Source organism: Stomoxys calcitrans, chromosome 1 (assembly GCF_963082655.1).
Source record: "Stomoxys calcitrans chromosome 1, idStoCalc2.1, whole genome shotgun sequence".
Lineage (NCBI taxonomy): Eukaryota > Metazoa > Arthropoda > Insecta > Diptera > Muscidae > Stomoxys > Stomoxys calcitrans.
In genome coordinates this window covers 9,763,603-9,788,544 of record NC_081552.1, presented here as the reverse complement: position 1 = coordinate 9,788,544, position 24,942 = coordinate 9,763,603, and the positions used below count along the sequence as shown (strand labels likewise).

Genomic DNA, 24,942 nt, shown 5'->3' with positions numbered 1-24,942 from the left:
AGGAGAAAGAACAGGAGAATTGATGGGAATACTTGGCAGCCAAACGAAATCTCTTGAAATGCTGTCTGCTTTAAGCATTTCAAACTAGTTTAGACTCTCTGTCTACTAAATACGCATGTGTGAGTCCTCTAACAAAACCATCTCAATCAGAAGGCCTACAAAACAAGCATGAATTGGTATTGTTAGGAGGTCCTTTAGTTTTTAATGATGTGCTTCTGCCGCTTTTGCGTTCTTGCCTTTGCTGCTATAAAAAAGGGGTCACTGACATGGCCATATCTAAATGTTGTTATTGTTCATTGGGCATGTTTAAGATTTAAGGATTTGGTTTTGTCCTTTCCTTATCGTTCTCTCGCTGAGAAGCCTTTTGAGTAATTTTGATTGATCATCATGCTTCTGTTTGCCAAGAAATGGGGGCAGACAATTGGAATATCCCTTAGGATGTAATGTACTCTTCTAAGAGAACATTATAAGGGAGAGAAGAAGACGAAAAAAATTCAAAATATAGATCGGCAAATGCATATTAATAGGCCTAAAGATCGGCAGGAGCAAATCTCACATAGCCTTTACAATAGATCGCGTACAGCAAATTTCTCAAACAATGACTTGGAATGTATGTTCGAAGACTTGAATGAAAAATACAATTCCCAAAACAACATTTTCAGTTATATGGACGCAAATGCGTCTCTCGGACGCTTATGAAGACAAACATAAAGGATGGATATTCATATAGGAGCTATATCGGTACAGGGTATTTTTTTTTTTCTTAATGAAAATTAAATTTTTTTGCTTAGGCCCGTGCCTCACTAGATAATTTTTTTCTAAAGACAAAATTTTAGTCAACTTTAAATGAATATTGTTCGGAACATAATATAAAATTACATTTTTTCTAAAGACAAAATTGAGATTCCATTGCAGGATATTGTCCGGCTTTAGACCATTGTTTAATGCTTTCTATTCAAGCATTTGACTGGTTTTCTGTATCGCGATTTCATTTTCGATCAAGAAAAATCATCATCATCATCATCCAACTAGAGTAAGTTGTAAAGCACACATCTGAATTTGAACAGGGCTCTTTATGTCGACTTGTTTCATAAGCGCAATAGAAAACCAAGTCATATCTTACTTCCCTTATTCAAATCCAACTTATCCAACGATGCTAATAGCAACAAACACAAACATCTTTTGGAATAATTCTTTTGTTCTTCGCACGGCGATCGCCCAACGGTTGATTCTGCCAGTCCTGTTTTTGTATATAGGCATGACCTACACCACATGCGACATGCACTTCGTCAGATTTGTCTGTTTGGGCTTTCTTTCTTTGGTCTTAAAATCTAATTGAGATTCCAATGCAGGATATTGTCCGGCTTTAGACCATCGTTTAAATGAAACCAGTCAAATGCTTCTAGCAACAACACGCTTTTTGCTGACTTTTAAATGTTTTTTGCTATACTACTCTTTGAATAGAAAGCATTTAACAATGGTCTAAAGTCGGACAATATCTTGCAATGAAAAATAAGATTTTAAGACCAAAGAAAGAAAGCGAAAACAGACAAAGACAAAATTTTAATGAAATTAATTTTACAATTATTTCGACAAAATTTGAATGAAGTTTTTTCTAGAGATGAAATTTCAGTAAAAAATTCTCTAAAAAAATCTGACCTATGCTCTACCTTCCTCGACATTATTTTTTTAAGACATTTCAATGATGTTTTCTATAGAGACAAAATTTCATACAAATTTTCTCCAACGATAATATTTTAATGCAATTTGGTCTAAAGACAACATTTCAATTAAATTTTCTCTTAAAGGCTGGTACTATGTTCGTTTTTCACCGTTGAAAATCCACGTTTTTCGGGATTTCTTTTTTGAAACACTGCACAAATTTCAATTATAAGATACAAATTTTATTACAATTTTACCATAAGTATTGACTACTAATATTTCGGATCGTTGTAAAATTCTGAGATGATTTAACGAAGTCCGTCCGTCTGTCTGTCAGTTGTAATCACGGTACAGTCTTTACAAATTGAGATATTGAGTTGAAATTTTGCACAGACTCGTATTTGTGAATATAGCTGTCATATAGACCGATCTGGCGATTTAGGGTCTTAAGCCTATAAAAGGCGCATTTATTACCCGATTTTGCTGAAATTTGGCATAGAGAGTTGTAGACCGGTTTATATTTAGATATAGCTGTATTAGAGACCAATCTTCAGCTTTAGAGTCTAGTGACCTAAAAAAGACGCATTTATTCTCCGATTTTGCTGAAATTTGAGCTGCTTAAATACTCCCAACATCCAACCCAAATAGGTCCAGATCGGACCATATGTGAATATAGCAGTCATATAGATCGATCATCCGAATTGGGGCTTAATGAAATGAACGGCACACTAATTACCCAATTTCGCTGAAACTTCGAACTGTTGTATTGAGCTTCCCGGCACCTGAACCAAATATGACTAAGATCGGACAATATTTGGATATTAATATGGATATAGTAGTATTATAATAAATTTTGATAAAAAAATATGTCCATGGTGGTGGGTATTAAAAGTTCGGCACGGCCGAACGGCATTTTAACTTGTTTTAAAGAGTTTTTTTAAACGTCAATAAAGTATTTTATAAAGATACAATTTTGCACATGCTTGAGCTATGCCTATCATGTACACATTAGTAGAGTAATAACAAAAATGCGAGCCAGCTCAGCCACATTTCGAAATGTGTACCAATGGATGGATCAGGTAGCTTCTTTAAAGTAATATTCAACAAATTAAAATCATCTTATCCAACAAAATCTCTAAAAAAAATTCTACAAAATGCCTAAAGTAATCAAAACAAGTAACAGGCAGCCATAAAAAGTAGCATACCATTTTTTTCGGCAGACTTGTTAGTTGAAATAGCAGTACGAAATGTTTGCTAATACAGCCGTTCCCATTTTCAGCAGATGAAAACTGCTGTTTTATCAAACATTTTTAGAACATCAAATAAAACACCTGATGCTAAATTTTGTAAAGATCTGACCAAATTGTGGCTCAAAACCTTAAACGGTCATACCGGATGAACGATATATATAAGAGACTTATCCAATTTTAAACGAAATTTTGGGAAATTTCACACACGTATTGGGACGTCAAATAAAACACATCATGCTAAATTTTGTAAAGATCGGGCCAAAATTGTGGCTAAATATAAGGAAGCTATATCTAAATCTGAACCGATTTTGACAAAATTTTGCACACATATTGTGCCGTTAAATAAAACCCTTCTTGCTAAATTTTCTAGATCGGCCCAAAATTGTGGATGATATATAAAACTCCATATCGGATAAAATTAAACTTTATTATTATTTATTAAACTTTGCGCACATATTGGGAAGTTAAATTAAAATTGTGGCTGCTATATAAGACTCCATATCGGATGAGAGATAAATGTGGCAGCTATATCTAAATCTGGATCGATTTTGACGAAATTTTTCACACATATTAGGACGTCAAATCAAACACCTCATATTAAATTTTGTAGAGATCTGACCAAAAAGGTCATATCGGATGAAATGTATGTATGGAAGCTATATCTAAATCTGAACCGATTTTGTTTAAAATAAATAAAGTTCGTCCTTTGGTCAAGGAAGTGATACGTGCACAACTTCATGACAATCGGACAGTAAATGCTATCTGTACCTGGATCAAAAGATTACATGGATATACAGGCGGATATAGTTGAATTGAATTAGGAAGTGTTTCTAAGCCGATCGGTATAATTATCAGGTCTCGATCTTCTCCTTCTTAGCGTTTTAAACAAATGCACGAAATTTTAATACCCTGTACCACTGTGGTGGTGTAGGGTAAAAAAATTCGTAACAAAATATATTGGGTTGCCCAAAAAGTAATTGCGGATTTTTTAAAAGAAAGTAAATGCATTTTTAATAAAACTTAGAATGAACTTTAATCAAATATACTTTTTTTACACTCTTTTTTTAAATCAAGCTAAAAGTAACAGCTGATAGCTGACAGAAGAACGAAGGCAATTACAGAGTCACAAGCTGTGAAAAAATTTGTCAACGCCGACTATATAAAAAATCCGCAATTACTTTTTGGGCAATCCAATATATATCAAGATTTTATCTTTAGAAAACTTATAATAAAATTTTAATCAAATGTTTTCTAAAGTAAAAACTCTGTAAAAATTCCCCTAAAGACAAAACTTAAAAAAAACTGCACTCATAGAAAAAAAATTACTGAAAATGGCAAACACTGTCTGCTAAATATAAGTAGTTAATTTTCCTGCTATTGTAGCAGTAGTTCTGCTATTACAGCAGTAGTATTGCAATTTCAGAGTAGCAGGCTTACTGCTAAAAAGCCTGTTGATTGCTGAAAATTACTGCTGTTTAATTATGAAGGGGTGTTAGAAGAAACAATAAGAGCGTGCTAAGTTCAGCTGGGCCGAATCTTATATACCCTCCACCTTGGATCGCATTTCTCGAGTTTTATGCGCGGTATCACTTTACATCAAGTCATAGTCCGATTCGGACCATAAATGAATGCTGAACATTGTAAAAGTCATTGTGTAATATATCTTGGGTCTTGACTTCTTGAGCCTCTAGAGGGCGCAACTCTCGTCCGATTTGGGTGAAATTCAAATCGGTCCATGTTTTGATATAGCTACCATATAAACCGATCATGGGTTTTGATCTCTTGAACCTCTAGAAGGCTCAATTCTCGTCCGATTTGGCTAAAGTCTTGCACGTAGTATTTTGTTATGACTTCCAACAACTGTGCTAAGTATGGCACAAATCGGTACATAACCTGATATAGCTGCCATATAAACCGATCTCGGGTCTTGACTTCTTGAGCCTCTAGAGGGCGCAATTCTTATCCGATTTGACTGAAATTTGCACGTAGTGTTTTGGTATCACTTCCAACAACTATGTTAAGTATGATTCAAATCGATTCATAATCTGGTATAGCTGTCATATAAACCGATCTTGACTTCTTGAGCCGCTAAGGGCGCAATTCTCATCCGATTTGGCTAAAATTTTGCATGAGGTGTTTTGTTATGACTTCCAATAACTGTGCTAAATCGATACATAACCTGATATAGCTGCCACATAAACCGATCTGGGATCTTGACCTTTGAGCCTCTTGAGGGCGCAATTCTCATCCGATTTGGAAGAAATTTTGTACAACGGCTTCTATCATGACCTTCAACATACGTGTCTAATATGGTCTGAATCGATCAATAGCTTGATACAGCTCCCATTTAAACCGATCTCCCGATTTTGCTTCTTGAGCCCCTGCAAGGCGCAATTCTTAACCGAATGAACGGAAATATTACACAATGACTTCTACAATGTTTAGCATTCATTTATGGTCCGAATCGGACTATGACTTGATATAAAGTGATACCGCGCATAGAACTCGAGAAATGCGATCCAAGGTGGAGGGTATATAAGATTCGGCCCGGCCGAACTTAGAGCGCTGTTACTTGTTTTCTATAAATTTTTAGCAGTATCCATGTTGGTGGGTTACCAAAATTCGGCCAGGCCGAACTTAATGTGCTTTTACTTGTTATTTCCAGTTTCAGCTTGCTAAATCTAGGGTCCGTGCAATGAATCCCATTACGCTCGTCTGCGCGTACCACCCCTTGCGCCGGGAAATTGGGCCGCAGTTGGGGTATTTATACTGCTGGTATAGAACGAGCGGCTGCTGCGTTAATGATGTCTCGAAATTTCCTCTCGGCAAGTAGCATATTTGAGGGGGTGTCAATTCGCTAAAGTTGGGATTGGTGTACTCTCTGAAGCCGACCCAAACGGCCTTCTTGATAAATATCCGGCGCTCAGAGGTTATGATATGGGGTGGTCGCTCGATGGTGAGAATTACGGGGAGGTGGTCTGATCTCAAACAAATGGCGACTTGAACTGATTGTTGGAAGTCATAACGAAACACTACATGCAAAATCTCAGCCAAATCGGACAAAAATTGCGGCTTCCAGGGACTCAAGAAGTCAAATCGGGAGATAGGTTTATATGGGAGCTATATCCCAATCTGAACCAATATAGCTAATTTGCAATCCCCAACGACCTTCATCAATATTAAGTAACTGTGCACAATTTCAAGCGGCTAGCTTTATGCGTTCGACCTCTATCGTGATTTCGACAGACGGACCGACATTTATAGTTCGAAACAGAATGTCGAGATGATCGAAATATATATACTTTATTGATCAATGCTTCGATGTGTTACAAACGGAATGACTAGATTAATATACCCCCATCAGAGAGCAACTCTACAAATAAATTAATATTACTACAAAATCTTACTACGAACGACGGAAGGAACAATGTAATTTTCCCCACCACATTTCCCAAGATGGATGTGGACACATGCTGGTACCAGAGCTTTCTGGAGAGACGAGTAAAAGAATTGAATTTACACAAAAAGAAGGTACAATCTGATCTGAAGAATGCTTAAATCGAATTGGAAAAGAAAAAGAGCTTTAATAAAATTTCAGTTGAGCAGAACTGAGCAATTTGCCCAGAAACGTGATATTGCCGAACATAAAGCCCTTGAAAAAGGAACCAAGGTCCTGGTGCTTATTCGTAAACTGTACATAGTGTATGACAAAATAGAAAATTTTATCAATTCTAAAGCCATCGCCGACAAAAACACTTATGAATTGGATAACGTTAAATGTGCACTGAATTCTCTGTTACAAGATGATTTGCAGCTAACCAAGGATTCGAAATTGCAACTCGAAGTCAATATACTGGCGTGAGCAATTTAAGCAGAAAAATCGAGCCTTGGTGAAGCGGTTGACATATTTGGAAGTCGAGTTGGATAAACAGCGAATTGCTACTGTGGCAGACAAAAAGAAATTGGAAAGCGATCTAAACGATTTGAAAACCATCATGGAGATGCACAACATGGTTTCACCTACACGTAACGTTCCTTCTACGCAACCTTCCAGTTCACTTATCCATCCTCAATTTAGAGAATCATGCAGACACATTAATACTGAGCTAGATGCTACCGATAAAGGATTACATATATGTCATTCTACTTAGTTGGAAGACGAAACGGTGAGTTGCAGTCTCATCTGGAAGTATTGAAGCCCAAGTGGGCGCTTTTGCGTTTCGACGGTTCCTCTCCACTGACACTACTTCGAGTTCTAGTTCGCTTACTCACCGCCAAAGTAACGAGAAGGAAGTCGAGCAATCACTGCCAGAATGTTCGGAGAGAAGGAAGGAAGATTGCACAAAGACGAAAAAGGACAACAGTTTCTCGCCATCGAAGTAAAACGAAGAAGGAATACTAAGCTAGGGAGGAGGAAGCTGAAAGTGCCAGACAGGGGTGATGAGTGCAATAGTTTTTAGATCGCACTAGACTTTAATTTTTCAGGTTCAGTGATCACTAGTTCAGCAAAAACAGTCACCAATGAATGGTTTTGTGCAGGCCTTTGCTGTGTAGTAATAGTTATTGAGTTATTTCATCATCAGGAAGATGATGTCGGTAGACTAGAGGATGCGTGCAATGAGTTCAATCCTCCGTGGCGGCGGCAAAATTGTTAAAATTAGTTTTTAAGGGTAATGGTAGTATGACAGAATAAACTTGGTGCAGCAGTAATCGAACGAGAACAAGCAGCGCGAGCCGAAAAACCAACCATACACACCGAAGCTGTGCGGCAAAGCATGTGTGGCGTCGTTAGTTTTTTTGTTTTGCTTTTGAATAATATGTTGTTGTTGTTATATGTTTGATTGCAAGGCGAGTGCCTTTGAACAATAAGTTGTTGCAGGAAAATTAACAAATTTCGTTATTTCGGCTTTGCGACAAAAGTTTTCAAACATTTTTTATATCTGTGTATATGCCCACTACATGCACCGGTTACACCTCACCGACAGCGACCGATGATGGAGGCGGTTCTGGCAAACCGAAAAGATCCAGGGTCCGGGGTTCTTTTAAATCCCGGCAGAAGCGTGCGGAGAAGGCACCCCGGGATGTGCCTCTCCCAATGCGGAAAAAAATGGAAGGACATGTACACTGAGGCGGCAGCCCTTGCCGATGACAGCCTCCATCGGTTCAATCCGGTGCCATGGATGCAGGTCGTTGCAAATGGGCAATGTCGGTTCAAATTTGGATGTAGCTCTCATTTAAACCGATTTCGCCATTTGAAACTCTGAGCCCCTGTAAGCTACACGTGTTATCTGATTCGGCTAAAATTTTGCAAAAAAAAATTCTAATATGACGTGATATAGCTTCCATATAATCCGATTTCCTTTTACGTCCCCAAGAAGCTTCAATTTTTTGCTAATATGCCAGAAATTTTGTACGTACAGTACACATGTGCCCATCGACTGAGATCATTTTTGTAAATTTTTAGTAGAATCCATGGTGGTGGGTTCTCATGATTCGGCCCGGTCGAACTTGGCATGTTTTATTTGGTTGCCTAAAAAATAATTGCGGATTTTTCATATAGTCGGTGTTGACAAATTTTTTCACAGCTTGTGACTCTGTAATTGCATTCTTTCTTCTGTCAGTTATCAGCTGTTACTTTTAGCTTGCTTTAGAAAAAAAGTGTAAAAAAGTATATTTGATTAAAGTTCATTCAAAGTTTTATTAAAAATGCATTTACTTTCTTTTAAAACATCCGCAATTACTTTTTGGGCAACCCAATACTTGTTTTCTACCTATCCCACTGTGTGGCTCTGAAATTTAAACTCTGTTTTCCTTGTGCCTGGGCATGTTTAAAACGTTTGTAGCCATTAAATTATAAAAAAAATTGATATTTTTAAAAAAAATTTATTATAACAAAACTTCAGTAATGAAATTATTAATATTTGGTTTCTTTGGGGTTTGTTGATGGTTTGTAATAAAAATAACTTACATATACACATATGTAGATATGTATTTCTTTAGAGGAATATGAATAGAAAAACTTATGGCTAAATATTATAAAAAATATGAAAGTTTTTTTATGTTAAACTATAACTTTGGCACCCTAAAAATTTAAATAGATAAAAAAAACCAAAGAAATGAAGGAAGTAAATAAAAGTTTCTTCATGTAAAAAAGATAGCAAAGGCTTATAAAATAGTCAGATAAAAATATGGCAAACATCGAAAGCATATGAAGGAAGAAAAAGTTTTAAAAATTGTTATAAAACAAAAAAAAAGTTTTTCAAGATATAATAAAAAATTTTTGTAGCAATAAAACCGAAAAGGTAAACATTTTTTAAATTCTTTAGCAATTTAAAATATGTGATATGGTCTCAAACCATTTTCGTAAAAAAAAAAAAATAAAAAATAATAAAATTTTTATAAAAGTTAAGGCTAGCTTCTGCTACTCAAAATACCCTCCGTTCTCATATCTTAAAAAATAAAAATTTAATTCAATTTACTTATACTTTTACAACGAGCATAAGAATGTAAACTAGATGCAAACTTAAAATTAAAGCAATGGAAGTTTTTGTTCTAGTATTCACAAAAATTAGGAAAATATATGAGCATAGCTAAATAATATACACACAAAAATGGGTATTTCTCTTTGATATAGGCAAGTTTTGGTGGTGGTGTTCATTAAAAATTAATAATAATCTCCTTTGGGGGAATTCATTTCCATTTCTGATCCAAGTAACGCAAAAATATTACAAAATAAAAACGAATGTCCTAGAAATGAAATGGAAATTATGATATTTGGTTTGTAGGCGTATGTTTGTTGGTATATATTTATGTGTATGTAAATGTAATCACAAGCAAGTTATAAATGGCACTTTTTTGTTCTTGTTGTTGCTTCCGTATAATGATGATGATGCTGAGTTTCAGGTTACGCCCACCAACTACCTGGTCCCACAAAAGAAAAAAATTAAAGGGACCGGCAGTTTTTTTGCATGGGGCGTTGTGTTTTTTTTTTTTTTTTTTTTGATAAAGCTTTACTTAGCCAACTCATTGAAGCTGGCTGTACTCATACTGCCCCCCGAGGGTGGTGTAGAGGAGGCGGCAGCCACAGCTGCTGCGGCTGCATTGTTCATTTGTGTCTGCACCAACAGCATGAGAATTTTGTTCATTAAATTATCGGCCTCGGAGTCTTCCATGCTATTGAGTTTGGCCGATATAAAGCCGCAAAATTTGGAATTTAACACTTCACGCACAGTCTGGGGTGGCGGCATCATATCGCCCATTATGCCATTTTGCGTTAGACCATTGGCCATATTTTGAGCCCGCAAATGACGGTGTTGCTGCAACATTTGTCCCTCGTAATCATCCTCATCGTCATCGTCGACCTCGCCATCGTTATCCTCATCATCGCCGCCCGTGCTCGTCAAGTGCTTACGCCTGCGTTTCAGTTGAGGACCCCCCACGGCAACATTAGGCCCACCATTTGTGTTGGGCGAATTCGAGTTGAGTATGAGGGGAAAGGGAAAATCTGCATCTATGGCCTCCAGTTCTTCCACCTCGTCCGAGCCTTGATTACTGAGAGCGTTATTGTCCTCATCGCCACTACGCATGGAAGAGTTATCCAAATCATCGTAAGTGTTATTCTGTCCGGTGGAATCATTGCGTGTCGATGAGACACGGCTGTCATTATGGTGTTGCTGTTGTTGGCTTGTGGGCGTTTGTGATGTGTGTTGTTGCTGATGAGCGGGTGTATGATTAGGTGCGTTGTTGCTGTTGCTGGCCCCCATGGCCGTTGCCAATTGTTGTTGCTGTTGCTGATGATGTTGTTGTGCAACCGCATTGGGATTTGTATTTTGATTAGACAAATCCAATTCGGGCTTAACGTAATAATAGTAATCATCACCGCTCGCATTGAGACTAGACGAACATTTGGAAAGATTTAAGGCCGAATCACTGAAGGACGAGTGCACAGAATTCATTTTAAAGCTGTTTTTGTTGTTATTGATAATATTGTTATTGTTGTTGTTATTATTGTGATTATTAGCAGCAGCTGCATTGGAGATGTGTTGGGCCAAAGCGGAAAGATTCAGACTTAGAGGACCACTGTGTTCAATGGCATGGGAACCGCCTCTGCAAAGAAGAAAAAACAAATAGAAAAAAGAATTTGAAAAAGCTTAAAAAAATAAAAAAAGTGTCGTTAAGTTCGCCATATCTTGTATATCATTTGGTAAGTTCTAGTATAGATCGTATGTGACAGAGCTGTTAGACCATATCCAAATTTCGACTACATCCGATAATCATGAGATCGGTTTGTATGAGAGCTGTATATAAATTTGGGTCGATTTGGCCCGTTCACAAATCGAACAAAATTATTCGTTCAAAAGATATGAAGCTGCCGACGGACAGACAGTGCATGGTCGACTAAAAATAAGACGGCAGAAATTTTTCAAGTTTTTCAAACGGAAGGACCAAATTAATATGCCCTCATCCTATACAGAAAAAAAAACACTCCAAGGAAAAGAGTTGATGGTCAAGAATTGGATTTATGATTTTAGTTGCCAAAGTGTATCTGTTGATACTAGACAAAGCAGACTATTGCAATTTTTAGGTCTTTCAACCAGTTTGTTTTTGAGTTATTTGTTGGTAGTCAATGCAGATTTTTTCAACCAACAACATACTAATTTTGTTGTTAATAAAACAAATATGTTTGTTGAATAGCAATCTATAGTACTGTCCATATAATTTAATGAATGAAATGTTGACCTGACTGCGCCTCTTTGTCCAATTGTGGCATACTCTTTCCAACATTTCAGCCGGTATCTCACGAAAAAATGCTTCAATGTTGTCTATCAATGCGTCAATTGAAACGGGCTTGTCTGTATAGATATGAGCTTCAACTAGGCTAAAGGCGTTAAATCGCACGATCTAGGCGGCCAATTGACAATTACGTTACAATTCGCATCATCTTGGAAGAAGTGCGGTCCAATGTTTCCACCAGCCCATAAACCGTACCAAACTGTGACATTCTATATGCATTGGTAATACATCTGGCAGATCTTTACTCCAAAATCGACAATTCTGCTTGTTTACGTACTCATTGAGCCAAAAATGAGCTTCGTCGCTGAAGAAGAAGAAGCGCGCTATGAACTTTCTGAACAGAGCGCGTATTTTGATAGTAAAATTCAATAATTTGCAAGAGTTGTTCGTTTGTAAGACTATTCATGCCTAAATAATGGTCCAAAGTGAAGAAGCTTGACAGTGAAACAAAACACGAAACGTGCATGAGCTATTTAAACCACTGTTGGCCTAAATATAATAACTAAAAAAGCACCTTTTAGTTGTTGAGAGTACATTTTGTTTGTTGGCTTGTTTAACGAGTGATTGCTCACACCCAATTTGTACTATGGGTTGCTAAAATTTACATTTGAATTTGGTTTTCAAAATTAAGTTTGTCTGTGTATAGTGAAGGGTATTAAAAGCGTCCAGAAAATTTCGTCGAAAATTAATCCGATATTATGTGTGGATTAATCCGATATTATCTTGACGGTGGCTCCTGTCGGTGATTTCGTATATTCACCGCTCTTAGCTTAAGTGGCAATTTCTATGTTCCACAGCAATTCATTAGCTCTAAGAAATGTTACTGATGTTTACATTATAAACCAATAAGAAGTTGTGTTTCCTTTTTGCTGCCTGTAACTCTTATCAAACCTGAAATTTAACCCGGCACGACTACCTGCGAATAGTTGACCCATTTGCTATGGCCTGGCTAAAATCACAGTCGCGCACACATGTTCCGCCATACGAGTACACAGGCACAATATTTGCTGTTTTCGCGTACGCTTCCTATCTAATGCTCATTTACGGCTTAATATAAAGAATATTATTGAAAACAGCTACGACGGCAAATCCTTAGACTTAGTATAAAAATAATTTCTTTTTAGGTTGTACGTTGAAGAAAGGCATTTTCAAAATGTTCCACACATCTGCTTTACAAATGTTTGCTTTTTATTTCTGAAATAAGAGCTCTTGAGAACATTCGTCTTTCTTTCTTAACAAATACCAACATGCATGGTATATGCCTTGTACAAAGCATGCAGGCAGACAGGGTTGCTTGTCTGAGCCTGTTAATGTATTTAAGACGCATGCGTGCCTTTCAATTCATTTTGGGGCTCTTGTCTGGCTGTATGTGTGTCTCTCTCTCTCTCTGCATATCTGTCTGGCCTGCAATTTTTAAATGATGGTTGGATACAAAAGAAAATCTCTTGTAATTTGATATTTAAACCAAAAACGAAATAGTTTCCATGCTCATAGTGAATGTATGGTATGCATCTTTTCGATTATTTCTATATCTGTTTGCGACATGCACTTAAAGGAAATACATATGTATGTTAAGTGTATGGATTTCGTTGAGTGAATGAAAAATGAAAGCATGCATGCACGTATAAGGGTATTGGACCATAGTTCATGGGAAAATGTCTTTGTTGTAACATTTCCTTTAGGACGAGTCATTGCAATTGGTGAATATATTAGGGCAGCACGGTTTAACATTGAAAATAATGTTTTAAATAGAATCACACAGCATGCTGAGCGTATGTGTTTTATGACTACTAAAATGCTAAAAATATGGTCTTATTTGAGTTGGATTTTGTTAACGGAGACCAAATTTTGAAATGGTTTAAAATCTTATAAGTCCAATGCAACATTTTGGCCTTGAAATTTTTTTTATTTCTTAAAAATAATTAAGTGAAGACTTGTGTAGAGTTGTAAAAATCTTTGCAAATATTGTATATAAAGGGGAAAACAGTATTTGGATTATGTGCTTAAAAAAATATATTGTTTGATTGGATTTCTTTTGTTTATTGAATGAAAGCACGCATACACGTACCAGAGTATTGGACCACAAATCATGAGAAAGTGTCTCATTTGTAATATTTCCTTTATGAAGCGTCATTGCATTTGTTGGATACACTAAGGCTGTGTGTATTCAAATTGTAAATAATGTTATAAATGAAACCCAAAGGATTTTAAAGGTATGTATTTATGTTGGCCAATGGCCAAAATGATGAAAATATGGTGTTATTTGAAATGGAGTTTGTTAATGGAGAACAGCTTTTTGAAATGGTTTTAACTTTATAAATTCCCTTGCAATATATTGGCTTTGCAATTTTTGAAAGACAAAACTTCAAGATATTGATATTTTCTGGTATTTAATTTATTGTACACAACTCTTCACTCTAAGCATAAACCTTTGTGAAGAAGGCTAACATTATTTATGAAAAATATTAGATTTTCTATTCGTATTCCACAGTTCAAAAAAATAACCACATTTTTCACGGTTACTTTTTTGAAACACTACAAAAAAACTCAATGAAAACATAATACTTTCATAAAGATTTTTATATAAGTAGTGAGGGAATGTCCTACGGAATGAAATCAGCAAGTTTCTTTTCCATCAAAATCTATTGTATATAAAAAGTAATCACGAAAAAAGTGTAGTGAAAAACGAATATAGTAGCAGCCATTAATTGCAGTGGTGACTTATGTACAATTGAAAATTTCACTTCAAAAGAAATTTGAAAAAGAAGTATAAGTAATTGCCTCTGTTCCAGAGTTATTTTAGCTCACTAAAACTATTCACTATATGATTTGAAAGAACGAAGACTTGTGTAGACTTAACGAACTCAAAAAGATATATTAATTATTGCTTCTCTTCCAGAGCTGTTTAGCTCTCCAAAACTCTCCACTATTTAAAATAATTAAGTGGAAGCTTGCGCAGAGTATGAATTCCTATAAACAATTGCCTTTTTTAGATTTTTTTTTTATTCCTCTTAAACTCTCCGCTTATTGCTTAGAAACGTAATCCAATTAAATTTCTACAGATAATTTCACATTTTAAATATGTTTTCAAAAAATATTTATATTCTATTAATAAGATGCCTAGTTACTATTGTAAATTAAGTATATCCTAAGAGAAATTTTCGGTTTCGACACCGTTACCGAAAATTTCGAATGCAGGTATTTCATATGCAGGTATGTATGAAATATTCATGCGTAACAAGGTGATATAATAGGCATTGGAGAATTTATAATTGTAATTACGAATGACAATATATGTTTTGATAGGTCCATGCAACATAAAATAAAATTGTTTGCAAATAAAAATGTTTAGTTTCCGTACATATATACTTTATTAGCCAAAAATTATTAAAAATCGCCAAAATTATAAATCGATGTTTGACGCCATCTTGTAGTCTATACTATTTTCCAGTGGATACATAAATGTTTTGGTGCGTACTGCCCTTTAAGCTCAAATGTTAAACCAGACTAATTTCCACCTTTCCTTTTTCAAAACTCTTCACCATTTGATTTAGAGACTCAAAAGTAGTTGAATGCAAAAAAAAAATCAATCTAAGATATATACAAAAAATATATCACCACCTTAATAATTTTCAAATTAATTTCATTTAATTTGAGCAAAGTTAAAAAAAAGTTCGATAAACAGAAAATCTTGTTTAGTAAAATTTTGTTAGAACCAAAGTACTTAACATTCCTTAATATTTCTTTGCCAAAAATGTGAAGCTAAGTGTTGAATGAACAAATTCAACAAGACCACTTCTCTAACTTCCCGCAAAAAGGATTTTTTTAATCCCTTTGTATTTGAAATCCCTTTTTTCGCTGGGGGATCTAAACCTGTTGAAAAGAACCTTGGCCAGATCGTTTCACAATACCAACTCTTAGTGATGATTTATTCAAACCCAATTTCAAAAGCTTTTTTACTTTAAACTCTGCCCCATTGTCATCAATAAATGAGTCATGTCGGGGTAGATTTTCTTAACAAAGACGATTTCTCAGCCCCGACGTGTCGTTGTCAGCGAGGCGACAGCGTCAATGGATACAACAACAAAAATGGCTTTGTTTGGCGCGTTTTATTAAAAATCGTATCAGAAAGTTCATAATAATGTACATACATTTCCATATTCTATACAACGGCGATTCTCATCGTTGTTTTGATGAACGGTTCTTTGGTGTTCTTTAATTTTTTTCGCTTTTAATTATTTAAACAAGGTTTCACTTGTGATCAAAATACGGGCAAAAATACGAATCGACCAATTCTACCACCGCCACCACCACCACAAGCACCAATATAATCGCCACATACTATATTCCATGCTTATTGCTTGCCCGCCCGCCCAACAGCAATAGCCAGACTTCAGTGATAAGAAAAAGGGGGTTTAAATGGAACATAGCTATACATATGTTCACAAAAAAAAAAATTAAATAATAAAAAACAAAAAAAAAACAACCAACAGAAACTGCACAGAGGGCCGGAGTTGACGCCTTTAGTTCACCAAGCTGGTAATTTTTTGTAGTTCTTCTGCTGTGGTTTTATAACGATGGCTTGATATAAATATATACCAATATACAACATATCTGTACTTATGTACTATATAGACGACAACAGCATTATATTGGTCAACATTTAAGGAATGTTTTTTGAAATGGTGATAAAAACACAAGAAACCTTAATGCCATCGTGCACTTATTTGTTTGGGTCTATGGCTTTAAAATGAAGCGTAACAGCCAAATTCATAATGCTCATTGATAAGAACTCATAGTACCTTTTGAAAGGAGTTTTTATATCGAATATTATACAAACATTTCATAAGAATTAAAAAAAATCCAATTTTATGGCTAAGCGTTAGATTTGATATTTTGTTTTGTTTCATACGAAGATCTATGGCTTATAAATAATTTCTCAGCATGGACTTTTAAAAAATTTTATTTCATATTTCAAAACGTGCGAAATATTAATATTTTACCTAAAAAACTATAGTGGAGAGTAGTGAAGACACCGAAAATTATTAAAATTAAGATTGCCATGCATTTAAAACTTTTGGCATGGTTTTTAAAAACTCTGCACAAGTCTCCACTTTTTGCTACAGGTGGCAATTACCATTTTTAAAAGGAATATTATGTGGGATTTTTTGAAACTCAAAAATTGATAAACAAAAACAAGTAAAAGCGTGCTAAGTTCGGCTAGACAGAATCTTATATGCACTCCAAGATGCTTCGCATTTGTCAAGTTCTTTGGCCGATATTTCTTTATAGGCAAGCAAACCATAACGGACAAGACTTCCTTTGCTATTTGAGCTATACCAAGTTATAAACGAATTGGGCCCGTACTTGGTTTGGTTATTGGAGACCAAAGTGGAACTCAAAATTTCAGCCAAATCGTGGTGCGCTCTATAGTGGTTCAAGAAAAAAAAAAAAGATTATGAACCAATTAAGCCCCTACTTAGCACAGTCGTTCGAAGTCAAAACAAACCACTTCATGCTAAATTTTAGACAAATCGGTTAATAATTACGTCCTCTAGTAGCTCAAGAAGTCGGATAAGAAGTTAGAACAAAACACTTCAACCAAATCGGATAATAATTGCGCCCTCTAGCTGCTCAAGAAGTCAAGATACGAGATCGGTTGGTATGAAAACTATATCAGGTAATGAATCGATTTGTGCCATACTTGGCACAGCTGTTGATGGCCAACCAAAACAATTTGTGCAAAATTTTCGGATATAATTGCGCCCTTGAGGCTCACGAAGTCAAAATCTAAGATCGGATTATATGAGACCTATAAAAGGTTATGACCCGATTTGAACCATACTTGGCAGTTATTAAAAGTTTAACAAAAGTCTTTCTTTCAAAATTTCAGCCAAATCGTATAATAATTGCGCCCTCTAGACGCTCAAGAAGTCAAGAACCGAAATCTGATTATATGGGAACTATATCATGTTATGAACCGAATAAGGCTATACTTGGCACAGTTGTTGATGGTCTAATCGAAGCACTTCATGCAAATCGGATAATAATTTAGCTCTTTAGCAGCTCAAGAATCAAGATCCGAGATAGGTTTAAATGGGAGCTATATTTGGTTATGAACCTATTGCGCCCTCTAAAGGCCCAAGAAGTCAATATCCAGAATCGGTTTATATAGCAGTTGTATCAAAACATGGACCGATATAGCCCATTTACAGTCCCAACCGACTCACACGAATAGGAAATATTCGTGCTAAATTTCAAGCGGGCTGGGCTAAATCGACTTAGAATGCCAAGACGATCAACAATGTATATACTCTGTTGCGTCTCAGATTACTATTTCGATGTGTTACAAGCGGAATGACGAAATTAGTATACCCTCCATCCTATGGTGGAGGGTATAATAAAGAAAATAACAGAAACTACAAAGAGAGTAGCAGTTGATGCCTTTATGTTCAGCAAGCTGGTAATTTCTTGTAAAGGGTGATTTTTTTGAGGTTAGGATTTTCATGCATTAGTATTTGACAGATCACGTGGGATTTCAGACATGGTGTCAAAGAGAAAGATGCTCAGTATGCTTTGACATTTCATCATGAATAGACTTACTAACGAGCAACGCTTGCAAATCATTGAATTTTATTACCAAAATCAGTGTTCGGTTCGAAATGTGTTCATTCACCGTAACGTTGCGTCCAACAGCATCTTTGAAAAAATACGGTCCAATGATTCCACCAGCGTACAAACCACACCAAACAGTGCATTTTTCGGGATGCATGGGCAGTTCTTGAACGGCTTCTGGTTGCTCTTCACTCCAAATGCGGCAATTTTGCTTATTTACGTAGCCATTCAACCAGAAATGAGCCTCATCGCTGAACAAAATTTGTCAAAATTTGAACACATTTCGAACCGAACACTGATTTTGGTAATAAAATTCAATGATTTGCAAGCGTTGCTCGTTAGTAAGTCTATTCATGATGAAATGTCAAAGCATACTGAGCATCTTTCTCTTTGACACCATGTCTGAAATCCCACGTAAACTGTCAAATACTAATGCATGAAAATCCTAACCTCAAAAAAATCACCCTTTAGTTCTTCTGCTGTGGCGTTATAACGATGGCTTAATATAAAAATACCTATATGTACCATAGAGACGACAACACCATAATATTGATCAACATTTAAGGAATTGTATGGTATGGTGATAAAACACAAGAAACCTTACTCACTTTGTGTACTAGAAACATATTAGCTTGTAGCTTTGGCTTTAAAATGACGCGTAACAGTTCATTGATAAGAAAAAACTCATAGAACATTTTGAAAGGAGCGACACTTTCTATTGAATATGGAGACAAATATTTCACAAGAATTTTTAAAAATATCAAATTTTATGGGAAGCACAGTGTATTTAGTAGCAAAAAGATTGATGAGATATTTTGTTTTGTTTGATATGAAGATCCGTGCAAATTTTAAAAATTTTGTGAAGATTGTCACATATGATTTTTTAGTAAAAAAAAAAATTTACATGATTTTTGAAAACGCTAAACATGTCTCCACTTTTTGTTTTAGGTTGCAATTGAAAATTTCAAAAAGGATATATTGCAAATCATATGGATTGAAACCATTAAGCCTCCGCTCACAAAGATCGGCAGAAAAAAGGGGTAAAAATAATGTTAAACAAGTATAAATATAGTACATAAAATCATTGCTGGACTTTATTGCAAAATTTTTATAGGTTTATGGTTCATTGAAACAGGGAAAAAATATTTTAAATTTATTTTCATAAGAAGTTTTACTAAAATTTTTAAGAATTGGGAGAAAATAGCAAGACTTTGGCTTTAAATAAGGCGTAATAGCTGTATGCATAATGCTCATTGATAAGAAGTCTTAGTACATTTTGAAAGGAAGAATATTTTCACTTGACAAGAATTTTTAAAAATACCAAATTTAAAAGGAAGCAAATGTTTGATTACATATTTTATTTCCTTTATGAATATTTTTTTTCTTGAAAGAGAAACAAACAAAAATTGTAAAATTTAATGATCTCGCCCTAAGAGGCAAAAAAAATTGAAAAATTAAAAATTCGGCAGAACCCGGCCAGGATTCAAACCTGGGACCACGAAGCAACGGCGAGAGTCATTGCCGCTGTCTTAGCGTTCGAAGCCATCAATACAACTTTCAACAGATGAACTAAATCATGTGTGGTACGGAAGAAAGTGTAATTTACCACAGACAGAATGTCTGCCCTTACACAAAACTAAATGCATTGGAAAAGGTACAGCTAATAAGCAGGGTTGTCGAGCTTGGTTAATGTGGTAATTGTATCATACATGCGTTTTCGCAATTAAATACAATTTAAATATAACATACCAACGCACGGCCCTTGAAGCCATCACACCTAATATGGTTGAAAAGTCTTCTAACCAAAGACGAAACGCGTCCCATAGTGGTTAGTGTGTGTTGCTACCTTTGGCTTTCCTTTTCCATTTGCATCTTCGATCATTCAGCTCGTCTCGAAAGAGAAACAAACAAAAATTGTAAAATTTAAAGATCTCGCCCTAACAGGCAAAACAAATTAAAAAATTAAATTTTATTATATAAACACACAAAATTGTGTATTGTCTCAATACTCTATAGTGGAGAATTGTGAAGACACCGAAAATCAATGAGTTGAAGATCGCCAAATTTTTGTTATTGTTTAATAAGAAATTTAACATGTTGTTTGGAAACTCTACACAAGTGTCCACTTCTATGTTTTAGGTAGAAATTGAAAATTTTAAATGTCATATTATGCGGCATTATATTGGGTTGCCCAAAAAGTAATTGTGGATTTTTTAAAAGAAAGTAAATGCATTTTTAATAAAACTTAGAATGAACTTTAATCAAATATACTTTTTTTTACACCTTTTTTCTAAAGCAAGCTAAAAGTAACAGCTGATAACTGACAGAAGAAAGAATGCAATTACAGAGTCACAAGCTGTGAAAAAATTTGTCAACGCCGACTATATGAAAAATCCGCAATTACTTTTTGGGCAACCCAATATTACAGGTCAGATGGATAGAAAAAAATCAAAGATCCCCACTCACAAAGATCGGCAGAAAAAGCGGGTTTAATGCATTATTAGCCAAATATAAATATGTAGATGCATAACGTCAATGGTGTGCTCTATTCCAAATTTTGTAAACATCTTTGATTGTTTTAAAACTGAGGCACAAATCATCTTTAAACTTATTCTCATAAAACTTATTCTCACAAGTAGAAACCGTATATATAAAAAATTGTACTTAAATTCTTCACAGAACTTTGCAAGGCTTTTAAAAAATTCTGTGCAGATGTATTTATACGGCATAAATTAATTATAGCCGAGTCCGAACGGCGTGCTGCAGTGGGATACCTCTTTTGGGGAGAAGTTTTTACATGGCATAGTACCTCAGAAATGTCCCCAGCATTAGGAGTGGATAACCACTGATGAAAATTGTATGATGGTCTCGCCAAGATTCGAACCCAGGCGTTCAGCGTCATAGGCGGACATTCTAACCTCTGCGCTACGGTAGCCTCCAGATGGATTTATACGGCATCTAAATTAATTAATAAACATTTTCATTTTGAGAACTAGGTTAATGCTAAAGTGTCATTGCTTTAAACTTTGGCTCAATCAAATTCGTCATCAAACAAAATCGTCAGCGGGCAGCAAAAACCAATTTGTTGCCAGCAAACAACATCAACCATGTAAAGAAAACTGACATTTCACAATGGAATTGAAAAAATCCGTTTAAATTAATTGAGGTTGACGACAACTGTACCATCATCATCAGCACCACCATTGTCAACATCTTCCTCAGCATCGCTCTATGTGCGGACCGAACAACAGCTAAAACAGCAAACCTCATGCATAACAACAATGTACGAATGGGACTCGCACTATAAATATGTGCATATGGACGTACACATACAAATGTTTGTATGTACATACATACTACATTGCTCTGTGTGAATGTATAGATCTCAACCATATTTAAATGAGAGGCAGAAAAGTACAAAATATAAAACGGTTAAAGGCTGATAAGAGACGGGGCAAAATAATAATAACAAATAATAAACAGCAAGCAAGCCGGCAAGAAACCATGTCTACAGTCAAGAAGTGTATGCAGTACAACATACAACCTTGCATCCATATCCCATTGGGCCGACCATCCATCCAACGATCCATTGCAATCACCACAAGTATGTTCTACGTACGTACAATAAGCCACTCTCACTTATTTCACCCGAAACAGTGCACAAATTTAAAGGCCATCAAAGGCAGCAGCAACGTCAAACAGAAACCACAAGCAAGTCAACAAACAACAAAAAGGGGGGGGCGAAAAGCAATTCAAATGGGAAGAAAAAACCCTCCAAAGTTTGAAATACAGGAAACATACCGACTTTGTAGGCCAGAACGAGACAATCATCATCACTCGGCACAGAATAAATGATGCTCAGCCAATTTCCAACAAAAGCTGCCACTACAATTACTACCCGGATGGGGCCATATGCCGTACTTAAAAAACTAAAACCTTCAAAGAGGAAACGAGGGGCAAAGTGGTCACCAGCGATCATGTCAACGGCAATCAGCCACAAATAAATGTGTCCCAATATAAAATATTCCACTGAAATAAAAACTTGTGTATGTGTGTGTTTACATCTTCGACACTCTCCCATTTCTACACCCCTCGCCTACAAAGAAAAGTCCGGGTTAAAACCAAAATGAGATGAGTATTGAGCCGCCTTCGCCAATCTCCTCAATGAAATTATGAGAGCATAAGAGAGATGTTTTCCCCCCATTTGCCAAAAAGAAATCGTCCAAAGACCAGAGCGAGAGGGTAATAGACAAACAAAACACAAAGACCAGGCGAAGAACACTCAAAAGACACGAACACACACATGCATATAAATAATGAAAACGGTTTTAATCAATTGAAGGAAAACGGAGACGAGAAGAAAATAATCGCAATGTGAATACAGTGGTGAAAATAGGGAAGGCAATGGGAAAACAAAATGGATAAGGTATAAAAATGTTTAAACAGCCAGTTTGAACTTTTAAGATCAACTAAAAACTACAAATTTGAGTTATTTACAAAGATGAGAAATATTTACTTTTTTCTATTAGTTTTACATTTTTGAATATCTCTACTCTAAGTATATAATGCAAATCGCAAATTTTGCCCATGAACATTCCACTAAGGAACAGGGGCAAACTTCTCACATATCAATGAGTACAGTCCGATTCAAGTTTTAACCTCAACGATAAGGGGTCTCCTTTTTATAGCCGAGTCCGAATGGCGTCCCGCAGTGCGAAACCTCTTTGGAGAGAAGTTTTACATGGCATAGTACCTCACAAATATTGCCAACATTAGGAGGGGAAAACCATCGTTGAAAATTTTTTCTGATGGTCTCGCCAGGATTCGAACCCAGGCGTTCAGCGTCATAGGCGGACATGCTAACCTCTGCGCTACGGTGGCCTCCTTCATAAGTATATAATCAAATGTTAATACTCGCACGCTTTATTAACGCACAAATGACTAATTTTTATAGATTTGATACACTTGCCTTCTGACAAATTTGCCCATAAACATGCCATAAAGGTACAGGGGCAAACTTCTCTCATAGCACTCACTGTGGGCGAAGATCATTGAATTTTTATAAATTGAATTCATATAAATAGTATAAAGCTAAAAATAATATAAAAATACTTACTTAAAAAGTTAGCTGAAAAATGATTGGCCAAATATTGTGAGTATATGGTGCAAATTATTTGTATGAACAAAATTTTGGTGTTTCTATTGATGGAAATCAAAGTAGTATTTACTAATACTCTTGCAAGCTAGTTTTAGAAACTTGATACAAGTCTCCACTTTGAAATTTACTCTTTAACTGGATGACTTAGAAAGTATGTACATATAAAGATTTAATATTAAAAGGTCAAAAGTAGTTCAAGAACCCTGTCTGCGCAGGTCTCCACCAAGTATATATTGTACGAATGGAATAATTTATTGCATAAATCTTGGCCATAAAGTAAAAAAATGCAAGATAATAAAATAAAAATAATCCTCCAGTTTAAAGTTAATACTTAGCTATCAATTTTGAACCAAAATAGAGGGTTTTAATAGGGACCTGGCGCAACTACTATTCACCGAACTGTCACTGTGAATTTATTAAGTAAATTCAACATTTCATTATGGTAAAGTACACGAACGAACAACGCCTGCAAATCATAAAAATTTACTATCGGAATTCGGAGTCGATGACTGTTACTTTAAGAGCGCTTGCTCTTTTTTTGACTTAATGGATTCGTCAGTAAGCAAAATACGCTTTTATTGGTGAAGTGAAAATCCACATGTGATTCGTGAAGCAACACTCCATCCACAAAAAATAACTGTTTGGTGCGGTTTGCATGCCAGCGCCAACATTGGGCCATACTTCTTCGTCGATGATGCCAACAATCACATTACAATGAATGGGCAACGCTACCGCACCATGCTCACTGATTATTTGTGGCTTAAATTGGACGATATGGACCTGGACGACATATGGTTTAGATAGGACGGGACCACAAGCTACAAGTTCGATGAGTCAAATTCTTATTGGGAAAACCCGTATTTTAGTTTAAATAACGAATCCTTTATGATACAAAAAAAAAAACTTAAAACTTTTATTATCTAAAAGAATCAGTATGAAATGTTATATTTTACCATTTATAAACACTTTTGTGAAACTCTACACAAGATTCCACTTTGTATGTCCTATTCACGTGGAAAGGTTTAAAGCCATAGATCTTTTGCAAAACTAAAAAATAAATAAATAATACCTAAACTCTACAAAAGTCTCCACTTTTTAATTACTTTCCCACGGAGCATGAAGCAAAGCAAATTCATTTCACAATTAAGTAAAAGAGCAATTGTTAATTTTGAATCCTATTCTCCACTGACAAAACAAATGCTTTATTACCATTTTTATAAAAAGAAGACAGTTATTGCACCCATTTTATCACAATTCAAATAATACATTGTGTTTTAAAGGTTTCTTTAAACTTGACTTTCCTTCGATCATGTGCGAACTCACTGTTCGCTGTCTATCGCCGCTTCTGTGTGATTTAAAAAAACATTTTAAACTATTTCTGTTGTCTATATACTATTTTTTCGATCTGCCTCTTATGCGAGTTTAGCAATTTAGAAGCCGTGTTATTTGCCTCAACGAAATGGA

The 24,942-nt window shown here is 35.5% G+C and overlaps 1 protein-coding gene across 4 annotated transcripts in view; it reads right to left on the bottom strand.

The window, feature by feature from the left end:
* Positions 1-9,569: 9,569 nt before the first annotated feature.
* Positions 9,570-24,942, bottom strand: part of LOC106091664 (rho GTPase-activating protein gacU) — a 47,651-nt gene continuing 32,278 nt past the window's right edge. For all 4 annotated transcript variants that reach the window (XM_013258267.2, XM_013258265.2, XM_013258264.2 and 1 more), the window contains exon 3: positions 9,570-11,018. In XM_013258267.2, the coding sequence (XP_013113721.1) occupies positions 9,923-11,018 (1,096 nt within the window). In that variant the 3' untranslated portion in view covers positions 9,570-9,922. The remainder of the gene's footprint in view (positions 11,019-24,942) is intronic.